The following is a 24770-nucleotide window of genomic DNA, read 5'->3' as shown; positions in this document are numbered from 1 at the left end:
GATGATATCAATGTTGTCTAGCTGAGTCTTAATTTTGTTTTGATTTATTAGAAAGGCTTGGATCGGCTTTTGTACCCCATTGATTGTTTTTTTTTTTTCCTGAGAACTGAAACTCTGCCTATATAAATACTAAATTTTCATGTGAGGTACTTTCTTTTACTTTTACTAATTTTGTAGAACATGCTTTATGATTTTATATGAACATGCTTTTCATAGAGGCATGCATCTAGGCAGGACCATTTCTTGTTATAAGTAGTGTTTGGAAAACCATGAAATTAAGATGTCAATATATTGATTCCTAGAAAACTACTTGCAGGTGTGAATACTATGTCAATTATTCTTCCCATCTCTCTATTTGTTTCTCTAACACCGTGTACATGCAGCATTATTAAAGGGTGGGACACTTGGTGATAAGCAGTGGCACTTATTGATATGCAGAGATGAGAACATGTGCTTCACACGTGAGCAATCTTTGGCCTTCTGACTCTTGTGTTTCCAACCGTTGGATCAAAGACACATGCTGCCATCTCTTTAGTACATATATATATATATATGCCTCTTAGCCATTTTAGGGTTACGGGATTTACTTTGAGCAATTGTATTCTGCCGTTTCAAGCGAGACAGAGAGAGAGCTTTGTACATATGTGAGATAAGCTAGGGTTTTACTGAGGGAAGAAAGAAAGCTGTATTAAGGCTTGTATTTTGGCTCAGTATTAGCTTGATTTGTGTATATACATTGGCTTGTGAAGATTGCACAATAAAGAATAATCTCTGAGGCTGTTCCTGCCGTGGATGTAGGCCATTAGGGCCGAACCACGTAATCTCTGTTTGTATTTCTTATTCTTTATCTTTTTCTTATTTCTTGTTATTTTACTTGTTCTTGTTGTTATTCTTGATGTTTTTAATCTCCGATTCTTGAGATTTCTTGACTGGGCTTGTTTCGTTGTTACTGAGTACCTTTAAGTATAAAGGAACTCTGCTTGTGTTTATCACAGCAGGTGGATTGATGATCGCATTTGCTTTATGCTCGTAGTTTGTAATGGGGAGGATATTGGTATTGGCTTAATGAGATTGGCAACTATATATGGTCGAGAATTGATAATTTGTGTACACTGCTGTATTTTGACACCAGCAGGCATTTGTGGATTTATGCCCCCAGCATTCCAAATTAAAAACAATTTTGCTATGATTGGGACTGCATGACTCCCGCTCCTTATCCATTTTACTTGAAGAAAATAAAATCTAATTATTCAGGGATTTATCTTCTAATGTTTGGGCATGTAGGCCATTTGGCACCTACTGATACTCCTTTCACCTCAAACTCTTTTTGTTTATGCTTTTGGCATCCGTTTTCTCGAAATAAATCAGATTGATTTTTAGATCACAAGTACTATGTGAAATCTTCAATTTTTTCCTCTCTCTATCCCTATCCCGTAGGTATAGAAGAAAGAATCGGGAAGAAAATATCAGCAACAATTGGTTTTATTACGGGACATGCAGCTCATGATGTTCATATCAATCTATTATGCGCCTCTAAGTTCTTATGTGCTTGAAATGTGAAGTCAGATTCTGATTTGGGATTTTCAATCCACTTGAAGTCCTGTTATGGGAAGTTCCATAACATGAAATGTTACCAATACAAAACAGGAACACCCAACTGGTTCTTGTTGCATTCTTTCATGCATGACAATTTGATAGTAAATGTTGCATTTAACTATATTGGCATCAAAGAACCATGCAGATCATATTTTCAAAACCACTTCAAGGCTTCTTACCTCATAAAGTAATAAGAGTTTTGATCTAGAATCTCATCGTTTGCACTCAGTTCTCTAAAATGGTTAGCAACCCAAAAATATCATTGAGAATTCATATGTAATTTATATGGCTCACTGTGCCCAAAATATTATAGGAAAGTACCCCATTATAAGACACCTCCATTCTCCACAAACACTTCTAAGACACGTTCATTCTACACAAAAAACACATGGAACTTTCAGCAAACTTCATGGGACTTCTAAGGCACTTCCATTCTATGCAAACACTTTTGAGGCATGTCCATTTATCTACATGATCTGGACCGGAGGATTGAACCCCAAAGCAGTTGCAGGTGGTCCATCGGACAAGATTAACCCACATAAGTTGGACAGGTATCGGACCTACTTAAGGAAAACCTAAAGCTGCTGCTAGAAAGATGGAGGTAACCTCACCCATATTGGACGAAATCATGTACCTGAATTATCATAGAATACACATTTCCATGTCTTGGTACAAAGAGTCTAAACTAAAGAGGCATAATAGTTACTCAAATTGCTGAAAGGAGATATGCAAGTTTAACGTGTTAAATTCAACCGAGTGCATTTCAAAAAACTACACCTGATCTTGGCTGTGCAGAAGTTAGATTTATTTTTCCTTCATGTTTAAGCATTAGATATAATAAGGCAACTATGGATTCTGCTACTGATATGCCGAGACCTCCTGCACCAGACCAGCTCCTATAATTGCTGCCTTCATATCTCTCTATTAATACTTTCCTTTTATGTATCAAGCTCCAGCTGTATAGTCAACCATTGTAATTCTATATATACATGAATACAATTACACCACTTGAGAGAGAGAGATTACAACATTTACATCTCTGTAATTATTTCTTTATGGTATCACAGAGCCAAAAGACAAACTTCTAAGAGAATCCTGCTCCCACGATCAGTCACTCACCCGACACCCTCATCTTTTTTTTTTCTTTGCTGCCTTCCCCTACAATGTCTTTTTCTGCCCCACTTAACCTACAAAACCTTGTCACCATCAAACTCACTAAGGATAATTTCCTCCTATGGCGTGCACAAATTCTGCCATATCTCAGAGGGCAACAATTGATCGGCTATGTTGATGGAACAATCCCATGTCCTCCACCAACAATCCAGATTACTTCCAAAGAGGATGACATAATCAAAACCAGTCCCAATCCAGAATTTTCTCAATGGTACAACCAGGATCAGGTAATCCTTGGCGCCCTCATGTCTTCTCTTTCGGAATCAATTATCACCCACATGGTGGGCCTTGAAACATCCAAGGATGTTTGGTGTGCTCTTGAACGCATGTTTTCCAACCATGCACGAGCACGGGTGGTAGGCATACGCCTTGAATTATCCACTCTCAAGAAGGGCAACATGTCCATGTCCGATTACTACCAGCGTATTAAGACCTCTGCTGATACATTAGCAGCAGTAGGTGAACCACTTCGTGATTCTGAATTTCTCACATATATTCTTGCTGGTCTTGACTCATCCTATAACTCCATTGTCATGTCTATTTCTACTAGAGTTGATCAGTTTTCTCTTGAAGATGCATATGCTCATCTGTTAAGCTTTGAACTCAGACTTGAGCAGCAAAATTCTGCTCTTGATATAGCCATTGGGTCAGCCAATGTAGCCACACGAAATGATCATTCACGTGGCAATGGTGGAAGAACTCCTCAACGATCCTTCCAAAATAGTCGAGGCAGGAACTACCGTGGCAGAGGTCGCGGGTCACAAGGAAATTTTTCTGGAGGCGGATCACGTCTTATTTGTCAACTTTGTGGGAAAAATGGCCATAATGCAGTGCAGTGTTATCATCGACTTGACTTATCCTATCAGGGTACCTAGCCACCTATGCAAGCTTTTGTGGCTCATTCACAAACATCAAATGACCCTAACTGGTACACTGACACCGGCGCTACACATCACCTAACCAATGATTTTCAAAATTTAAATCTTGGTGCTGAACCATTCCACGGCACTGATACTATCCAAGTTGGGGATGGCGCAGGTTTGCCTATTAATCACATTGGTTCCTCTCAACTTTCTTTTGACAACTCTACTTTTAAGTTGAAGTCCATTTTGCATGTGCCTCACATTAAAAAGAATCTTGTGTCTGTGAGTCAGTTTACGGCAGATAACAATGTTTTTATTGAATTTCATGCTGGGTATTTTTCTGTGAAGGACGAATGCACCAAGAAGCTCCTGTTCCGCGGAAAAACTGAGGGTGGTCTCTATCCTTTCTCTCCACTTCGTCCACCACAAGCTTACTCTTGTCAGCGTGTTCCGTTGGAGGTGTGGCATTCTCGTCTTGGCCATGCTTCCTTCAAAACTATCAAGCATCTCACATCCAAGGCGTCTCTTCCAGTTTCATCAAATAAAGTTCCCGGAGTTTGCAACTCTTGCCAACAGGGCAAGAGTCATCGTCTTCCTTTTTTGCATTCTAGTCATGTGTCAAATGGTCCATTAGATTTGATTTTTTCTGATGTATGGGGCCCCTCTTCTGTAATGTCTAAAAGTGGCAATAAATACTACGTTTCATTTGTTGATCACTTCAGCAAATATACGTGGATTTTTCCAATTCCTACAAAATCATCCGTTTTTCCTGTTTTTATCTCTTTCCAAAAACACATTGAACGTTTCTTGAACCGCAAAATTAAATGTGTTCAAACGGATTGGGGAGGAGAATTTCGCACACTCCACACCTTCTTTAGCCAACACGGCATCACCCATCGGATTTCTTGCCCTCATACTTCCCAACAAAATGGGACAGTTGAACGCAAACACCGACATATAGTTGAGAGTGGTCTTTCCCTCTTGTCTCATTCTTCCGTTCCCACCTTATATTGGGATGATGCTTTCTTCATGGCCACTTTTATTCTTAATCGGGTTCCCACATCACCATTACATAAAATGTCCCCTTTTGAAAAATTGTTCAACAAAAGACCTGACTACTCTATCCTACGTGTGTTCGGCTGTGCATGTTGGCCATATCTCCGCCCATACAACCACCACAAAATTGATTTCCGCTCTAAACAATGTGTTTTTCTGGGTGTTAGTAAAAATCACAGTGGTTACCAGTGTTTGGACAGGTCTACGGGCAAAATCTATATCTCACGCCATATGGTCTTTGACGAGCATCATTTTCCTTTCGCAAGTGGTCAACCTCAACACTGTCTCCCTCCTATACGGGTCTCTTCATTACCTTCCATATCTCCTCAGTTCTTACCTACTTTAGTCTCCACGAGTCCAGTGTCTTCCAGACCGTGTGTCACTCCTCTTCAAGAAAATTCCTACATCCCAGTATCGGCATCTCCTCCCATTAATTCCGCACCCTTGTCTCACGCCTCATCTACTCCTACCAATTCGGCTTTACCTGATTCTAGTCCCTCCGTAGATCCTGTCAATAATTCTTCCCATATATTCCTACCATTGTCACCTGCTAATTTTGACAACTCTGTTTCCTCTGATCATGCCGAGACCTCTGTTTCCTCTCCTTCCGCCATTCCATCCGTTGTTCACGCTGAAAATACACTGTCTCCCAGTTCTTTGTCTGATCACCCTCCCCCAGCAGGTGCTCCTCTCACACGCATTCATCCTATGCGTACACGCAGTCAGAACAATATTGTCAAACAGAAAAAAAATTTTGATGAATCCCCTGCACCACAGACCTTTCTGGCCAACGTGAGTCCCGTTCCTGATGATCCAGGAAGTTATTCACGTGCCGTCACTTATGAACCCTGGAGAGCTGCCATGGATGCTGAATACTCGGCACTTATAAAAAATGATACATGGCATCTTGTTCCTTATCAAGAGGGTATGAATTTAGTCGGCAACAAGTGGGTCTATTGTGTTAAACGAGATTCCAGTGGCAAGCCCATTCGTCACAAGGCACGGCTTGTAGCTAAGGGCTACCATCAACAACCGGGGATCGATTATGCAGATACCTTCAGTCCGGTGATTAAGCCGACCACCATTCGGTTGGTTCTTACATTTGCTATCTCTCACCAATGGCCCATCCACCAGATTGATATATCAAATGCTTTCCTCCATGGCTTCTTGAATGAGATAGTTTTTATGACACAGCCGACTGGATATGTGAATAAACAATTCCCTCATCATGTTTGTCATCTCAAAAAGGCGCTGTATGGTCTAAAACAAGCACCCCGGGCATGGTATGCCCGCTTGAGTTCCAAGTTGCTTGATTATGGGTTTCTCAATTCCAAATCCGATACTTCCCTTTTTATTTTTAATTCTCGTGGTGTACGCCTTTTTGTTCTTGTGTATGTGGATGACATACTTATCACAGGGTCCTCTCAAGCTGCTGTTACTTCTCTGATTAACTTTCTCAATGTTGAGTTTGCTGTCAAGGATCTCGGCCCCCTCCATTTCTTCCTTGGTATTGAAGCTGTTACTACACCTGATGGGCTCTTGCTGAGCCAAAAACGGTATGTTACTGATTTATTATCTCGGACCAACATGTTGCATGCGAAGGCCATTCCATCTCCTATGTCAACCAGCTCCCAACTCTCTTTATTTGATGGTGCAAATTTTTCTGATCCTAGTCTCTATAGGAGTGTTGTTGGAGCTCTCCAATACCTCTCCCTTACCCGTCCCGACATAGCATTCTCTGTCAACAAGGTGTGCCAATTCATGCACAAACCCACAGATAAACATTGGTCTGCTGTAAAACGCATCTTGCGTTATCTTCGGGAGACTACCGACTTTGGCTTATTGCTGCGCCCCAGTCCCTCATTTCAACTCTCGGTTTTCTCTGATGCCGATTGGGCCGGGAGCCCCGATGACAGAAAATCCACCGGGGGTTACTGTGTCTTCCTTGGTCAGTCCTTGATTTCCTAGAGTTCGAAGAAACAACCTACCGTGGCCAGGTCGAGTACGGAGTCTGAGTATAAGGCACTTGCGAATGCTACATCAGAATTACTATGGATTAAGTCTTTATTACATGAGTTGGGAATATCTTCTACTAAGTGCCCACGGCTTTGGTGTGATAATCTTGGGGCAACATTTTTATCGGCTAATCCAGTTCTCCATGCACGTACCAAGCATGTTGAGATCGATTATCACTTTGTCCGTGAACAAGTTCAGAAACGGGCTCTCGACGTTCAGTTCCTACCCAGTGAGTCACAAATTGCAGATGCACTCACGAAAGCTTTGCCCACTGCACGTTTTCAAGCCCTTCGTACCAAGTTGTGCGTCCAGCCCCTCCCGCTCAACTTGAGGGGGGATAATAAGGCAACTGTGGATTCTGCTACTGATATGCCGAGACCTCCTGCACCAGACCAGCTCCTATAATTGCTGCCTTCATATCTCTCTATTAATACTTTCCTTTTATGTATCAAGCTCCAGCTGTATAGTCAACCATTGTAATTCTATATATACATGAATACAATTACACCACTTGAGAGAGAGAGATTACAACATTTACATCTCTGTAATTATTTCTTTAAACAGCTTGAGTTGCATGAAGTTCTGATAAATGGACTAGCAAATATCAAGCATATATTCCAGCTCTACAATGAGGGAAGAATTATAATAATTATTTTTTTTTTTTACAAAAACCTTTTGCAGCATCGTGATGATAAAATCAACAAATTTGCGGTATTGTAGCATACACTCAAGTTTTTTTTTTCACATCAAATTTGTGGTATTGTAGCATACACTCAAATTTGATGTATTCCTATCCTAGCTCGCTTCAAAAGTTTTTCAAGTTGATGAATAGGATAATTTTTTTTTTCATATCAAATTATTTTTATTAGAGTAATGCTAGATACAATTTTAAAATTTGCAAGTTTCGTACACTTTTATTGAAAATAAATAGGGTCCATCATTAAAAAAAGATTTTTTCATGTGGATTCCAAGTTTATCCACTTTTTCAAAGGGAATACGCGGGACTAGTATACTCTAAGACTAGCGGTGAGCATCGACTTAGTGAGAGCTGGATTCTCCTAAATCCGACTCCAAATCCAATTTTGTTGGAGTTCAAATCCGAACTCCAACTCCAACTTGTCAGAGAGGAGTTGGATTTGGACTTTTTTTGTGCTTTCTTTAACTTCTTATTTAGCCCATTTTTAAAAGAGTTTTTTGTGGACTTTAAAATTTTAATTTTTTCAAAAATTAAAATCTAAATCATTCACTGATTATTTACTTCTATACTAATATGTAACTTATTTTTATAATAGACTTAGACTATAGTATCTAATTACATGTTATCCTACTATAGTATTATATATTATTTCTAATGTCTAATTACATGATATTATACTATAGTATTATATGTTATTAACTTACTATATTAGACTTATTTATATACTTTATATACTAATGTCTATGTGACGCCCCGGTCCTGTATGGGTTAGAGAGTTACTACTTGTTACTCAAAATCATGTCTCAATCATATAGTCATAGACTCCAAAGTTTTTAATGACATATACAACTCGTTGTTTCCAATCAACTACTCCAACATGAATAATCTAAAACACCACAAAATTTCAAAATAAACCTCAACCTTCCAAAATACTCAATCGACAAAGTAAAACAGAACTATTGAATAAAATACTCAAATAAGCAAAGTACCCTCTTTGTACTTATTCTACTATGCTCACGTAGCATTATACATGATTTCTAATCTTGATCTCCGGCTGTACCATCAAAATTATCTGAAAAAAATTATGGAAATAGGAGTGAGTTATCAACAATTCAGTAAGCAAAGAATATATACTAGTATGAAAACATGAGCCTTTTTAGAAAGTTTGATATGCTGAAACAAAACATTCATTTTCATACGCAAATCTCAGAAACGTGTCATCAGAAAATCAGAGCGACTTGTCAATCTTTTCATACTCAAAAACCAATTGTTCATATTCAAAGATCCTTTTGATATTCAAACACCATTTTCATATTCAAAAACCATTTTTATAATAAAAAAACGCTTTGTTCATATTCAAAAACATTTTGGCATAACATAACTGAACATCTTCATCTTATCATATCGTATCGTATTATATCATATCATATCAGCATATCATATCATATACATGTTTAACCCATGTGGCAGAGTTGTGATATCCCCAATGACTAAACCAGGCAGTATCATATTGTAAAACTTTCCTTTTTTCAATATCGGAACTCCAAGTGTACACACAGGAAAAAACACATAAGAGACCAATTTGTCTCCAAAGTGGTGCACTCATATCATATCATATCATATTGATACCAACCATATCACGTGAACCAGTATTATCATATAATAATCATATCCAAATTCAGAATCAAAATAGATAAGTATGTCAAAAGTTTTTCATATCTATATCATATCAAATCACGTGCTAAATATATTCATATAATTTCCATTTGATCAGAAACAGATCTAAATCATTTTCATATCATATGTACAAAAATTTATAGATATCATATTCGCTCTTTTGCACATTTCAAAAACATGTCAAATATTGCTCATGACTATACTATTCGTGTCAAAAGCATTTCTTTTCTCTTTCATACATATCTCATAAGTGGATGCAAAACATATACTGAGGTTATTTTTCACATTTTCTTTTTAAAACAATATGCACATTTTTACAAACCAACCTCAGTTCATTTCTTTTTATACAAATCTAGTATAGGAATCCAGCTTATTTGGACTTTTTAGTTTTTCTGAATCTTTCCACAATCGTGTCGAATGAATGTCAATTGTCACATATACGAAATACTAAACTTCTAAAATGACTGCTAAAACTCTCCATCTATTTAAATTCATACTACGAAAATAGTTTTGATAATTATCTAGTTATCAGAAATCTAATAAATATTATTATCATTAAAAATAATCTTAATTTATCATAATATAATTTTATCAAATATGGCAAAACAACTTAGATTCATTTCAAAAATTAACTTAATCATAATTAAAAATCATATCTCTATAAACTATTATTAAAACGATAATTTAATACTGCCAACATATAATGTAGTTGGAAATTCATAAATTCCTTACACAATAATAATTCATAAAATATTCTTAATTATATCTAAGTTAAAACCATCAAGGACTAGTATCATATAATCGGCTTAGTTTTTTTTTAAAAATGATTAAATACTACTAATTTACAACTTAATAATATACTTATGTCAAATTCAAATAACGTAACAAGTAGAAAACTTATTTAATAAAATTAAAAATATTTTTATTTATCATTGAAAGTAATATAATTATACTTAAAACAATTTCTTCAATATGCTTTTCAAATACTATACGGCAAGGGATTACAATAAACATAATATAATTTAAATCCTCATTTATTTTCTTTATACGATCTTATATTAAAACACGGCCTTCACAAAATAATATATAGAAAAGGACCCAGAATAGAACCTGCCTAATAACAGGGATATTTTAGGGAAATATTATAAAATGCATGGGCAGATTTATGGGATTAAAACATAACACTACCGTGCGATGGAACCAAGCTCACCATGAGGGAAACTCGTGACAACGGATCGAAGCGGCACTGGGTGGATGTCGACAGCGGCGCAGCTAGGTGTGGTAGCAGGGCACTAAGAGAGGTAGAAAGTGACTAAGAGAGGAGAGAAAAGAGAGAGAGGTTACCGAGAGAGAGGGAGGTTACCAAGAGCGAACTTCACGGTTTCAGTCGCTTGAGGCACTGGGCTAAACTTCGACCCTTGCAGGCTTTCTTCATGGTGGCTCTAAGGTGGAGCCATGGTGGTTTGCCATGATGGGCATGGTGGCTTGAGTGGATAAACAGTCCTGGCACTGCGCTGGTTTTTGGTGCATGAAACACGACCTTTTTGGTTTAGAAACACAGTGGGTGGTGCAAGTTCGTGGGGTGGTTTTTCGTGGGTTTGCCGTCGGTTGTTCCCATAGTAGTTCCCAATGGAAAAGAGGTTGTTGGCGTGGAGGAGTTGTGATAGTGGGGTGGCTCTCGGTTTGGTTGCTGGACTTGGAAAAGCAAGCAACACTGTGAGCTTCATGTGGGCCTAGTAAGAAGGGGCTTGCGGTTTGGTAAAACGGAGACTCGGAGTTGTTGGTGTGTTGGTGTGAGGAGTACAACGGCCAGGAGTTGGCTTTGGTGGGGATGGCAACAACGTGGGGCTATATCACGGTGGCATCTCGATGCATTCGGTGGCTAGCACCATACTTGGCATGATGCGGTGGGGTGTGGGATGTCGTGTGGGTGCTGGTCGTTACGATGGCTTGGACAATGTTTCTACGATGGTTTGCTTGAACGTGGAAGGCTTGGTGGTGGAGATCATTGTGCGACAACTATGCTAGCCTTCAGCACATGAAAGGGAGAGAGATAAAAGGATGGGATGAGAGAGAGCAGTTGTCGAGAGAAATTAGGATGTGGGTAATGGGGAAGGAAAACTATCGAGGAAACCATTTGGGTGGGGAGAGAAGAGAGGTGGAAAAATTAAATAATAAAAATAATAATGAAGAAGATAAAATAATAGTAATAATAATAAATAAAATAAGAGTGCATACACTACTCATAAATGAAGCTATTTTCCTTAGTAGCATAGCTTCTCTATGGGCCTGGGCTAAGATTGGGCCTGGGTGTTACAGTCTTAACTTATTTCTATACTAGACTTATACTATTATGTTTAATTATTTATAGATAAAAAAATTATAGTGTCTAATAACATGTTATTATACTATAGTATTATATGTTATTATATTATACTAGTGTCTAATTTATTTATAACTTATTTTTACACTAGACTTATTTTAATACTAGTGTCTAACTTATTTATATACTTGATTATGTATGGTGGTAATATTATGATGTTTATGGAGGTAATAAAATATCTCAAGCCCAAAGTGGCTTTCAAAGCCCAGCTCAAGGTTGGGAATCTCATCAGGAGGGAAGTGAGAGAGGAGGAAATGATGGAACAAAAGGCTGAGGAAGGATAATATGTCAGGACGAAAAAGATGAAATGTGACATAAAGGAAGAATGGACAGAGGATAATGGGGGAAGGACCAGACTACTTCAGGGGGACTTCTAGACTGAGCCTGAGATTTCTTCTTCAGCTTCTTCAACCTCGCGATGAGAGCTCCAGAGAGAAGATTTCTACCAGAAATAAATCTTTGATTTCCACTGTACAACGAGGATGAGAGACTATAAAATAATCATATTATAGTGGATTTCTCTCCCCCCAAACGACCCGTAGACGTAAGCATTATGCCAAATCACGTAAATCTATGTGTTTTCATCTCTTTTATTTTTCTTACATTTATTTCCTACACACTGCCATGAATATACATAGGGACGCCATACAGTTGCACCATCAAGGACCGAAAACTCCCAGTGGGCCAAAAATGATTATTTCTACCCTTACGGCCTATTGTGCAATTTTTGGTATTAACACTTGGCACTATCTATGGGATTCAACTAATTTTCTACACTAGAAGTGGAAGAAAGATGATTTCCTAGCTTGCAAAATCATCTCATACTCAGCAAATAAATTTTCTCCATATAACTAGCATCGGCCTTTCGACTTTTATTTTTTTGAGCAACCGATGTGTAAGGTTGGGAACCCGAACTCCTCATCCACTTAAGCTGCAAGTGCTTAGTGCACTATGCAAAAAGAGAGCAAGAACATGGGCGAGTACTGGGCACCTGCACACAGATGCCAAGTCCCTGACACTGTGAACTATGCACAGTACACATGCGCATGCACATACGAGCAATTGCTTATTGTCCATGCACTTTCCAGTTGTGCATGGCATGCAAAGTGCCATGCATAGTATGGGTACAAGCTACAGCTCAATGGGAGGCTCACGAAATCCTATGCGAGCCCGGTGAACTTGTCAGCAGTCATAATGTGGGGCGTCGGAGGTTTCTGTCTTCGATCACCTGGCCCTTGCTGCCGGGGGCCGAACATGGCACTCCTAACATGTGCATGTTGTCTTGCACCTGAGAGGCTCACAACAGCCCACCGTGAGCCCGCTAAATCTACTGACGACCACCACGTGGACCACCGTCAGTTTACGTCACCTCCTAAGTGGCCCCTGTCCACAGTGGCCATGCACACATTAGCCAGCGGGTGCACGTCCCTGTGCACCCGAGATACATCTTGCCCACTATCTGTGTGCAAAACGGAAGGAGCAGCTGGCCACCACGAGGGCTGTCGACACTTTCTATTATGGTCGTGGTGGTCCTCGGCAACTAAGGCTATGCATGTTGCCCCTTGCACCAGAGGGGAGCCCCTCTCTTCTAGTGGCCACTGTGGTCTGGATGGCAACTCCAACCTCCAACAGGACCGCTAGCGATCTCTGTCACTTGCGGAGTGCTCCACAACTCAGCCAACTCCTCGGCCATGAAGACAGGCATCCATTATGCCTTGCATGAGCATCTCGGCCACACGCATGCTACACATGGCCAACCCATCTCGACCACTTGCTGCCTAGTCATGCCTTCCCCGGCCACAAGCCTTTCGGCCATAAGTTGCCCGACCGTATACATCTCGACCACAAGTTGCCCAGCTATACACATGATCTTGAACAACAACTACACGACCATATACATCTCGGACAGTAACTGCACGGATAGAAACACCTCGAATAGAAACTGCTTCGACACACAGCTCCTCAGCCACTGTTAGGCAACTCAAAGCCCCTCAGCCACAAGGAAAGGCCTAACCCAGCGCAGGCTGCCACCATGGCATGTTGCATGTGCCCTGCAACGTGCTTCACCGACCCCTTGCTGGGCACACACGCGGGCAACCACCTTGCCATGTACACAGGTAGGCAAGAACGAGCTCGACCACCCCCTCTAACAAATGGTCAGCCATGCCTGTTCAAACGTTGCCCCCTCTAATAGATTGTCAGACATGCATGTTCAAACGTTGCTCGGCCATGCATGGTCACTCGGCCATGAAAGGTCATACGTTGTATGTCCCATGCAACAGTCAACCCACGTGGTCAAAGCTGCACATTATACGTTGATCAAGCTATTTGATGTTCTGAGAGAGAGAGAGAGAGAGAGAAGGAAACAACAACCTGTAGTAGGTAATTTTAGTCATGCAATGACTGGCTACAATGGCTGAATCACCCTGGTTTGTCTCTCTTAAAATTTATGTGCATTTCATTTTTACTAATATCATTGATTCCTGTGGAACAAAAATTTGACTACACAGCTCCACTCGGGGACTGCTTGGACATCTCAATATGTCTTAATCGGGATAAATTTCTTGTTATTAACATGCACGTGAGCATCCTAAATCTTTAACATTTCCGAAGCATGGTTGCCCGCGGGTTTTGCCGACGCACCTCACGTCTTCACCATGCTCTAGCAAGACTATTCAGGTATCTCACACTTGTGATTAAGGATTATCTATGCTACCTAGTTTACCTTTGTAGCACGGTTAATCATCTCGTCCATTACTGTTCAATTGAGTGTCAACAAGCGGATCTAGCCTTTTGACTGTCTGACCACCCTCACAGCGAAGCGCAAGTCCAATCTTTTGAATGCCTAACTACTTTACCTTCTCGTTGAGTGTCAATAGGCAAGTCCAGCATTTCCACAGCCCGACCTCCCTCATGGCGAAGTGCGAGTTTAGTTTTTCGGCTGCCCAACTACTTCACCTTCTCATTGAGTGTCAACAGGCGGATCCAGCCTTTCGGTTGTTCTACCTCCCTCACCGCAAAGTGTGGGTCTAATCTTTTGGCTGCTCGACTACTTTATCTTCCCGTTGAGAGTCAACAAGCGGGTCCAGTCTTTCGACTGCCCGACCTCCCTTACGGTGAAGTGTAAGTCCAGTCTTTCGGTTACCCGACTACTTTACATTCCCGTTGAGTGTTAACAGGTGGGTCCAGCCTTTTGACTACTAGACCTCCCTCCTGGTGAAGCACGAGTCTAATCTTTTGACTGCCAAAGTACTTTACCTTCCCGTTGAGTGTCAACAGACGAGTCCAACCTTTCGACTGCCCGACCTCCCTCATGGCGAAGCACGAGTCCAATCTTTCGATTCTCGACTACTTTACATTTCCTCTGAGAGTCAATAGGTAGGTACAGCCTTTCGATTGCCCAACCTCCCTCACGACGAAAGCGCGGGTCCAGTCTTTCAGTTGCCCGACTACTTTATCTTCTCGTTGAGAGTCAATAGGTGATTCTAGTCTTTCGGCTACTCGACCTTACTCCCAACACGACATCTCCTCCAACAAACGTCGAGTATTTACACTCCTGCCATAATTGACGTCAATGAGTTACCTTCGAGAACAAGCCTCTGAGCTCCACAATCGCCTCACGTGAGTTACCTTTAGGAACAAGTTGACGGGCTCAGCAGCTGCCTAAGGTGGACCCAGGGTGTCAACGAGCTCCTTGACCACGGCAGGTTTGGGGCATGGGATGAGACAAAAAGTTCTCATCTAATCTCATTTTATCTCATCTTATCTTATTCCCAAACATAATTTAAATACAAAATTTTCAAACTAGTCCTTACAATTTTTTTTAAAAAATTTTAAATAAAAAATAATTCAAACTTTTTCAAATAGCAAACAAAATTAATATTATAAAACTATATTCTCATAATATTTTTTATTTAATTTTTTATCTCTCATTTCTCAAAACCTAAAAAAAAAATATCTCACTACTATTCACAAACTATGTTATTACTATTTATAAAATTTTCATCTCATCTCACTCTCCAAACGAGTCCTAGCGAGTTGCTACAAACATAGTCTAACTATCAACGAACATCAACAACAAAATGGAAAAATCAACAACGACTTACATCTAAAGGAAAAAAAATCCACTAATGCTATCGAAAACAAAAGAGTCAAAGGATAAATACTCTTTGCTAACCACAAAAGTTTATACAAACAAACTCAAAGCCAATTCATACCTTGCTGAGAGTCAACAAGCGGTTCCAGTCTTTTGACTGCTCGACCTCATGGTGAAGCGCAGGTCAAGTCTTTCTACTACCCGACTACTTTACCTTCCTGTTAAGAGTAAACAGTTGGGTCCAATCTTTTGATTGCCAGACCTCCCTCACGGTGAAGCGTGGGTCCAGTCTTTCGACTGCCCGACTACTTTACCTTCCTGTTGAGAGTCAACAGGTGGGTCCAGGTGCTCGACTGCCCGAACTCTCTCATGGCGAAGCACTGGTCCAGTCTTTCAGCTGTCCGACTACTTTACCTTTCTGCTGAGTGTCAATAGGTAGGTCTAGCCTCTCGACTGTCCAACCTCCTTTACGGCGAAGCGTGGGTCCAGTCTTTCGGTTGCTAGTTTACCATCCCGCTGAGTGTCAACAAGCATCATTTGCTTTCAAGACTAAAATTTAAAATTTCGAAAATTTTTCATCTCATCATTATAATTTTTTTAAATTTCTATATAAAATAAAATAAATAATTTAATTTTTTAAGATTAAAAATAAAAATTATATTAAAAAATATATTTTAATAATATTTTATTTAATTTTTATTTCATCTCATTTCATTTTATCTCATTTCATAGACGAGACGAGATGAAATAGCCTAATCTTTTGGAGATGGGGTGAAGGGAAAGAATAGAGCGAGGAATTTCAGTTCAGCCCACTTTATTTTCTTCCTCAGGAAGTTGAGCCAGATTTCCACTGAAATTTGGAAACTTCCACGACCATTTTCCTCCGAATCCCCACAACACCCAAAATAAAATTGAAAATGCAATTGACTTCCAACCAAATCTCAGACCAATTCATCAATGTCGGTTTGACATGAATCCGGATCTCAGCCATCTTGCATTTACGAATAAGCTTTACTAATATAACAACAATGGCTCGGATCTTCGAGCACTTTGTGGTTTGTGGGATTGGTCCGGAGATTCGAACCCTTGACGGGGACAAGGGCTTTCATGGAACCGGCGTCACGTACCTGCCTTCTCTGCTCGACCAATACCCTCCACCCAACCACTCCCTCTATCCTCCTCCGCCGCCTCAGCTCCCCACCGTAAGTACCACGACCGAAAGCAACAATAACACTAGCAGAATGCATTTTCACTCATTCTGAAGTTACTTTTGATTTTTTAGTTAATTTATATGACAAGTGCTCTATTCCGGTGCTTGATCGTTCTAGACGAATTGTTTTTTTTTTTCTTTTTTGTGGAATTTTGAGAGTGATGTTGGGGGGGGGTTGCTATTGCAGTGTGTTCTACCGGCTGGGGTCGAGTTTTATTCATCTGGTTTTGATGCTAATGATGCTTTAACTTCTCCGAGGAGCTACCCGATTGTTTTAACCGGTACGCCTAAAATGAGCACAAGTCTTATTCATTTATTTATGCATTGAACTTGTGGATTTTTTTGTTATGTTTTATTTTCCAGGTCCCAAATAATATATACTTGGCATGCATTTTCGTTTACGTGATGTTATTGGACTAGTAAAACCTCAGATGCATGTTAAGGTAGCTAAGAAACTGGAACAATGTGATCCTATCACAATACATGATTTTCTACGAACCTTAGGCGGGAAAGTTTTGTTCTAATTCCTTTGAAAAAAGTCGGCCACTTCAGGAAAAGCTACTCTTTTTCCTGATACATGTTTTTTCAAAGATCTTGCATGAGACTTGTATGTAGTATTACTCTTATTTATTTGTGTTGATCTCTATGGTTTTTTTTTTTCTAACTGAAATTGTGCAGTTTGTTTACCTTGACATCTGCAGTTGCCCACTGCCCTGTCAATGTGCATGTGATACCCCATATCATAATAGGTAGTTGGTGTATGGGATCTTACATTGCTTAGGAAGTAGAAGTTCTTGCTCTTTATAATATTCTAATAGGATTTGAATTGTATCATTGACTAGTCCTTTTAGTATATAAGTCATGTGGTTTGAGCTTTCCATTGGGACATTACAAATAGTATTAGAGTCTATTCCAACCAGAAATGTGGGACTTGAGCCGTGCCGCCTACGATGATGGGCCCAATGAGGATGTTGAGAATTTAAGAAAAAAAGATTGTGATACCCCATTTGATAAGAGGATAGGGTAGGTGGTGTATGAGATTCCACATTGTTTAGGAAGAAGTTCTTGTTCTTTTAGGGCAGGTTTGGAGGGTCAGATGAGAATTTTGTATTTTGTTTTGAAGTTTAAAATATTATGTTTTAATATTATTATTATTTTGAGATTTGAAAAAAGTGTATTGGGATTTGAAAAAGTTGAATTATTTATTATATTTTGTATGGAGATTTGAAAAAGGTGTAATGATGATATGAGATGAGAATTTTATGTTTTGTTTTAGTTACCAAACCTGCCCTTAATGTTTCAATGAGACTTCAATTGTATTATTGACTAGTGCTTTTGGAATATAAGTTATGTGGTTTGGGCTTTCCATTAGGGCGTTACAAATAGTATCAGAGTCTATCCTAACCAGAAATGTGGGACTTGAGCCGTGCCACCTATGACGGATGGGCCCGACAAAGACGTCGAAAATGTAAGGAGGGGAGATTGTGATACCTCATATGATAAGAGGATAATGTAGGTGATGCATGAGATACCATATTGCTTGGGAAGGAGTTCTTGCTCTTTATAATGTTCTAATGAGGTTCCAATTATATTATTGACTAGTCATTTTGGAGTATAGGCCATGTGGTATGGGCTTAATATTTAGGCGTTACTGGGCATGTGCAACTCCATTGCTCTTTTGGGTAGGCATTTTTGGCCTAGTCCTCATGGTGTATGGGGGTGTATGAACCCAATAAGTTCCTAATTGCCCCCTTTTTGTTATTTCTTTGAGATTCTCATGCATAAAACTTTTTGTTCTGGCCAGTTCTCAGCCTATGCAGGCCTGTGCAAATGAAATTGCTGTTTTGAGTGGATTTCTTGGCATATATGTCCCATCAACTCTCAAAGGGACTTGCTTTTGTCCATAGTCTACTCTCACCTGTAGTGCACTTCCATTGCTAAAGTTCCTCAATTCCCTGTCTTCCTTTGCCGTCCATTTGCACTCTGCACATGATACATATTATTCAAAGTCAGAATGGCTCAATCCTGAGCTTCTTTTGACCTATCTATCCTTGAATCTAGGCCCAAAGGGGTCATGGCCTTCCACAACAATGAGTGCAAATTTGTTCTTTTTCCTGAAATCAGTTCTGCCATTGAATTTAAAGTGCATTTTGTTTTTCAACTCTCTTTGATCTTTTTCTTGATGCCTGTGAGTGCAGTTTAACCTTCTTGAACTTATTTTCCTTTCAGCTATAACTCATATACTGCTCCAGCAATTCTAGCTGCTGGAGCCCACTAGTAGATATCAGGCTCCAGCTCTACTCTTCATAATTGTGCAACAGGTTATGCTTGAATTTTTTTTGAAGTGTAACCTTATCTCTGGGAACTCAATTTTCCCTGCACCACTACTTGACCAGCAGGCATTGGTGTTATTCTCCTGCTTATTCCTTGGTTGGTCTTGCCATTGAACTTTATAAACTATGTGGGATGCCATAATTGCATCTTACACTGGGAACTTTGAAAGGTATAGACAATCTCACCAAATTATCTTTACAAAAGGAGGAGAGCTTTGCCATTGAACTTTACGAGGACCATTCTATGTGGGACGCATTGCATATTATTCTGGGAACTTTGAAAGGAATTGACATTTCTCACCTATCTATCTTTCCAAAGGGAGGGAACTCCTTCCATTACTTTGCAAAGGGAGGAGAGCTTCTTCTATCACCTAATGTTCTTTTAGGTAGAATATTAAATTTTCTTGTGAAAGTGGTTTGATATATTCTGATTTGTGTACCGTACTTGTATCCTAATTCTAAGCATATTTTCAAGCTGGGAGCATGAAATGCTCAGATGTTGATTTTAAAAGCTGAAACTTTTATGCCTTTTAAGGAAGGGAAGAAGCAACTACACTCTAGCACTAGTATCATTTAGTTTAACTTTTTCAATTATTAGTCAATTCTTAGAGTTTCCTTTGTCATGGTTCTTTATAACCTGCTATTGTTTTCTTTGAATTCTTTTTGCACGATCCGATATTTTAATGTCTGATAATTTCTAAAAGCTATACTTGCTTTGTCTAAATGTAAAACTTGTGCAGAGGGTGATGGATCAAAAATATATGTTAGTTGCATTGCTTTTCGGGATCCAGTCAGTGAGGATATTGCTGAAGCTTACCGTATACCGGCAAATTCTTTTGCTGAAAAATGTATATGTCTCATTTCACGCTTGCCAAGTTTTCATGCCCTTCGAAGTGCACTTGAGGAACTATTTGCACTTTGCTTTTCCGCAAATGGAAGTAGGTATGTGCCATTTAGTGCTAGATTGTGTTGCAGCCAGAATTTAAGTGGGACCTGAATTTTCTATCTACAATCCATCGAAAATATGAAAGTCTATAGTATTCTTTTTTATTATATTTGATATTATCAGTTCTGCAACAATTTCAGCAAGCCATTATGGGATGTTATAGCACATATGGTGTCCAATGTACCTTTGCCTACACCTGGAAGGGATCGAGTTTTATTTGCTATAGATAATTGCCTGCTTTCTGTGGAGGCTCCACCCAAGGATGGTCTCCCACATGCTGATGTATGACACTCAAGTTCCCTTTGTCTTTTCAGTTGTGCGTGGCTTCCCTTTGCCAACTGTTATTCAGTGGTTGTTGAAGAATAACCTTATCATTTATTAACCCATTCTCTATTTCATGAATGCAGATATCATTTCAACCACTTGTACAGTGCTTGGATGTTGACAACTTAATTGAACTTTTTACTGCTGTGTTGCTTGAAAGGAGGATTTTGCTTCGATCAAACAAGTAATCCTACTACTTAAGACATGATATTGTTTCCTTTTTGATAAGCAATGTAATTTTATTACAAGCACAAGGATGCACAATCCAAATACATGTGGTGTATACAATAGGAAACACCAAACTACAGGAATAAGAAAAAAACGCAATTCCATGAGAGGGACAAATGATTGAGGGTTGAGATATTGTCTTGGAATGGGCCCTTGAATTCAGTGCTTTGCTTATATCTCTCCCAGTGCTGCTCTCTTGGACAAAACTTCTCTGGCCCAACTTCATGCTAATTTCCGTTGACTTCCTTTTACTTTCAGCCCAAGACACATTTGTTGTGGGTAGCTCACGGGCTGCTTAGGCACCCCAAGGTTGGGGGAGGGAACCTAAGCCTATAGGGTGCAGCTTAAAAAATGAGCTCCCGAGTACAGTCACTCATACCGACCCTAGTCTAAAACCTTAGTCCACTCTTTCAACGCACTGATCCACGTTAATGTTTAAAAAGAGCAACATGTCCCTTAATCTGCTAACATTCGTAAGTGTACACTCATGATACCTTGGAGGTCGGTCCTGCGCTTTTGCCTGCATGTCAGTGCAATGCGCATGTCCAAAATGAATTTCAGCCTTTTCTAGACCGCTCTCAATTATTCTACAATTGGCTGGTTTGTCAGGCCTGCTAATGGTAACACCTCCACCTTCTGCTAAGCCCTTTCTCACTGAAAGCAGTGCCTTTGGATACGTCTTATGCTGTTAACAATGGTTTATTTCTCAACACGAGGAGGGATCTCCACCATAGTTTTAAGTTCCATTCCGTTCCGGCCATTCTGGCTGGAATTTTCCTTTCCGGTGTTGTAGTATTTGGTACACTATACCTTCTCGTTCCGTTTTGCTCCAAATTAAGGCCCGTTCCGGTCCATTTCGGCCAGTCCGGTCAAAATTCAGCCGAAATACCATATTCCAGGCCCTATTCCGTTTTGGATTTTTTTTAAATTTTTTTGTGCTTGGATGACATTTTTGTAAATTTTAAATCCAAATGGTATTTAATTAGTTCTAGAATATAAAATGTATTTATATAATTTTAATTTTTTGAAACTTTAAATATGTCCCTTCATTCACTCTTTTTTTTTTAAATATCATTAGTTTTAATAATTTCTCTATTATTTTATTTTAGTTTTCTTTGTTTTTGTGTCTCAACTCAAGTTTGTGATTTTTTTAACATATATTCATTTTATATCATTTTATGAATCTTCAATTCTTCCATATATATACACATATACATGATACACACTTACATATATATATGTATTTATTCTATTAGTTGTTAGTTTATATATACACTTAAATTTTTCTATTTAATATATAATTAATCCCGAAATGATACACCGGAATGCACTGGTACCGAAATATTTTGTTCCAGTACTTAAACCGGAATGATCAAGGAACGGATTTTAAAACATTGATCTCCACTTACAAGAACCCTGGCTCCATTGTTGAACCTTGACCTCTTCCGTCTAGCGTAATGATGAAGCCTCTTTAATCCCCATCACCACATTCCACAATGACTAAAAACCCCTGCCATGGCTATTGAAGCATCATTTCTCAATGTAACTGTGTTTCCCAGTCTGGAAGTTTTCATGAATTCTTTTAACCCTTCGCTTGAAACGTAGCATACACCACCTTTGACAACCACTTGAGAATCCCAAGGCCTTTTCTGATTATAATTCTTTACAAAAAAAAAAGGATGCCATCATCATCACCTTTTGAATCATAATTGTGGATATTTTTGGTCTGTTGTATAACATTTTGCATATGGCTCGACCGATTCTAATATCTCTAGATTGTGATCATCCTAGATATGCAGGTCCAACGCATAAGTTATCCTCTGTTCTGTATTTTTCAGGTATTCGCTTTTAACTCTTGTATCGGAGGCCATATGCCATTTAATTTATCCATTTCGGTGGCAGGTAAGGTTTGATATTTGAGGTCCACTGCTCTTTTGATGGACTAGAAAACAATGTTTCCCTCGCATATGTGTTGTCGGTTTCTATCCTGCCGGCATTTTGTGTTATATGTTATATTGTGGTGGGAAATGATAGTTAACATATTATTCATTTGATAGTAGATTATCAAATACTATAGTGATGCCTTTTGTGATTATAGTTAGTTATTCTCATCTAATCTTGGTATGTTTGTTGTGCTGAAGCACGTCTACATTCCACTACTATTTTTCAGTGGAGTAGATTACATTGATGCTCCTACACCATATATGATGGGTCTCCATTCAGGTGTTGATACATCTGCTCTCACAATGGATGGCGTAAGTCTTTTTATACAAAACTCATGGTTTAATTTACTTTTTTGTCCTCTTCGTATTAGTTACACTGTCCATTTTCTCAATACTTTCATAAAAAAATTGTCTGGTTTTTATCTCGTCTTTCATGTTTTAGGATCCTCCACCTATTTCAATACACGTGTATTGTGTTTGTCTCTATTTTTGTTCCTTTTTGGGTCCACTTATAGTTTGGTCCTGCATGCTAGGAAACGGTGTTAGTCGCATAGTGTGTTGTTACTGTACCCCTTACATCCCTTTTTGTTGGTCCATATAGGGGTTCAAAGTTTTCTAATAGTGACAATTTACCAAAACTAAGTTTCGTTTGGATGTTGAGATGAGATAATAAATCTATGAATAGTAGTGAAATGGTTTGAGTTAAGATATTTTATTGGGTTTTGGGGAAGGAGAGAGAAAAAGTTGAATAGAAATATTATAAAGTTAATATTGTTAAAATATCATTTTTTAATATTATTTTTGTTTTGAGATTTGAAAAAGTTGAATTGTTTTTTGTATTTTGTTTGAAAGTTTGGAAAAGTTGTAATAATTAGGTAATAAATAAAGTTTTTGAGGGCTTTTTGGGTCATTAGGGGCTTTCTAATATGGACAATGTGTTTTCTTGTATACATTCAGTGTATTTGGTTACTCTTATTGATATATATAATATTTTTATTTATAAAAAAATAAAGCTTTTGATAAGTAAAAATTTATTAATGTCAATAGGCGTAGCCAAGTACACTGGATGTATACAAGAGAAAACATCTCGTTGGGAGGCAAAAGAAAAAAAAAGGATAAACACATCTAGGAAAATGAACCTAACAAAGCCCAAACTCAAGCCCAAAGACGTGCTTGCCCCAAACCACCACCAGTGCACCAAGCCTACCCCACCAAACCAGATTTTGCCCTCAAGCCTATCCCACCACCAATTCCGTAACACACTCCTCAATACTTGTAAACTCCAAATGAGCATACAAAAAATATACAACTGGTTTTGTCTTCCCTCTGGTCCTCCCTCGACTTGAACTACCTCCCTTATTGTCATAGTTGATTGCCCAAGTAAGATGCTTTAACTCTCTGCTCTTCTTAGATCTTGACTTTGCACCAAGTACATGACCTGCCTCAATTGCAGTGAGTAGTGTTGTGCATTGGTCCTCGAATCCATTGCAGGTAATCCCCACACACTGTTGTATCTCATTTACCTTGTCCAAGACCCAATCCAACGATGAATCAGCTATATTGTTAATCGGTGGGAGAGATATCAGGGGGACAACATCTTCTGTAGTCTTCGCTCCAAACTGTGGACCAAGCCCTAAAAACCCCCCTTCGCAAGGCACCAATGACAGCCCCATCCCTTCCTCCACACCAGTTCCTAAAACTCGCATCTCCTTCACAGTGCTATTGATGCTGTCACCACCTTGGCCAAAGTTATGTATCTACCCACAAGATTCCTGAAGAGGTACACCGGTTACCTCCGGCATGGGTGGTGGAACCTCCCTCAAAACTCCCCCAAAACTCAGCAATACCACAGATTCTGTCGCAGGTGTCATCGATTCGACGAAAAGAGCATTGACTACGCAACTCAGTGGCAATTTCCAAGTCACTGTTACGTATCAAAAAAAAAAAAATTCCAAGTCACCGTTGGTGAGGGGCAGTCCGTTTCAGTCGTCTTCACGCCAATACCTGATTTACTCTTCGAATCTAGATCATGACCTGCTTCTCCTTGACCCTCCACACTAGCCTAGGTCTAGATATTGAAACTAGGCCAAACCCTACTTTCTTTTTTCCTTTATCTAATTTTTTAGCATTCAGCCCATCACTTAACACGCCAAGCTCACCCTTATTGGGCCTTACAGCAGCACCATTACCACCTCTTAGCTCACCTAGCCCCTCAATTTTTGCTGATAG

At 39.2% G+C, this 24770-nt stretch overlaps 1 protein-coding gene and 1 non-coding gene across 3 annotated transcripts in view; both read left to right on the top strand.

Annotated features, from left to right (window-relative positions):
• The first annotated feature begins 3234 nt into the window (after nt 1-3234).
• LOC118348849 lies at nt 3235-3372 on the top strand. Its single transcript, XR_004801856.1, has one exon. It is a non-coding gene; the product is annotated as a small nucleolar RNA Z247 (small nucleolar RNA).
• A 12963-nt stretch (nt 3373-16335) lies between these two features.
• Nucleotides 16336-24770, top strand: part of LOC108997149 (DENN domain and WD repeat-containing protein SCD1-like) — a 43070-nt gene continuing 34635 nt past the window's right edge. For both annotated transcript variants that reach the window (XM_035691018.1, XM_018973307.2), the window contains exons 1-7: nt 16336-16759; nt 16955-17048; nt 19841-20042; nt 20187-20328; nt 20454-20554; nt 22437-22500; nt 22740-22853. In XM_035691018.1, the coding sequence (XP_035546911.1) occupies nt 16586-16759; nt 16955-17048; nt 19841-20042; nt 20187-20328; nt 20454-20554; nt 22437-22500; nt 22740-22853 (891 nt within the window). In that variant the 5' untranslated portion in view covers nt 16336-16585. The remainder of the gene's footprint in view (nt 16760-16954; nt 17049-19840; nt 20043-20186; nt 20329-20453; nt 20555-22436; nt 22501-22739; nt 22854-24770) is intronic.

The sequence above is a fragment of the Juglans regia genome, chromosome 6 (assembly GCF_001411555.2).
Source record: "Juglans regia cultivar Chandler chromosome 6, Walnut 2.0, whole genome shotgun sequence".
Taxonomy (NCBI): domain Eukaryota; kingdom Viridiplantae; phylum Streptophyta; class Magnoliopsida; order Fagales; family Juglandaceae; genus Juglans; species Juglans regia.
This window is presented reverse-complemented; position numbering and strand designations above follow the sequence as displayed.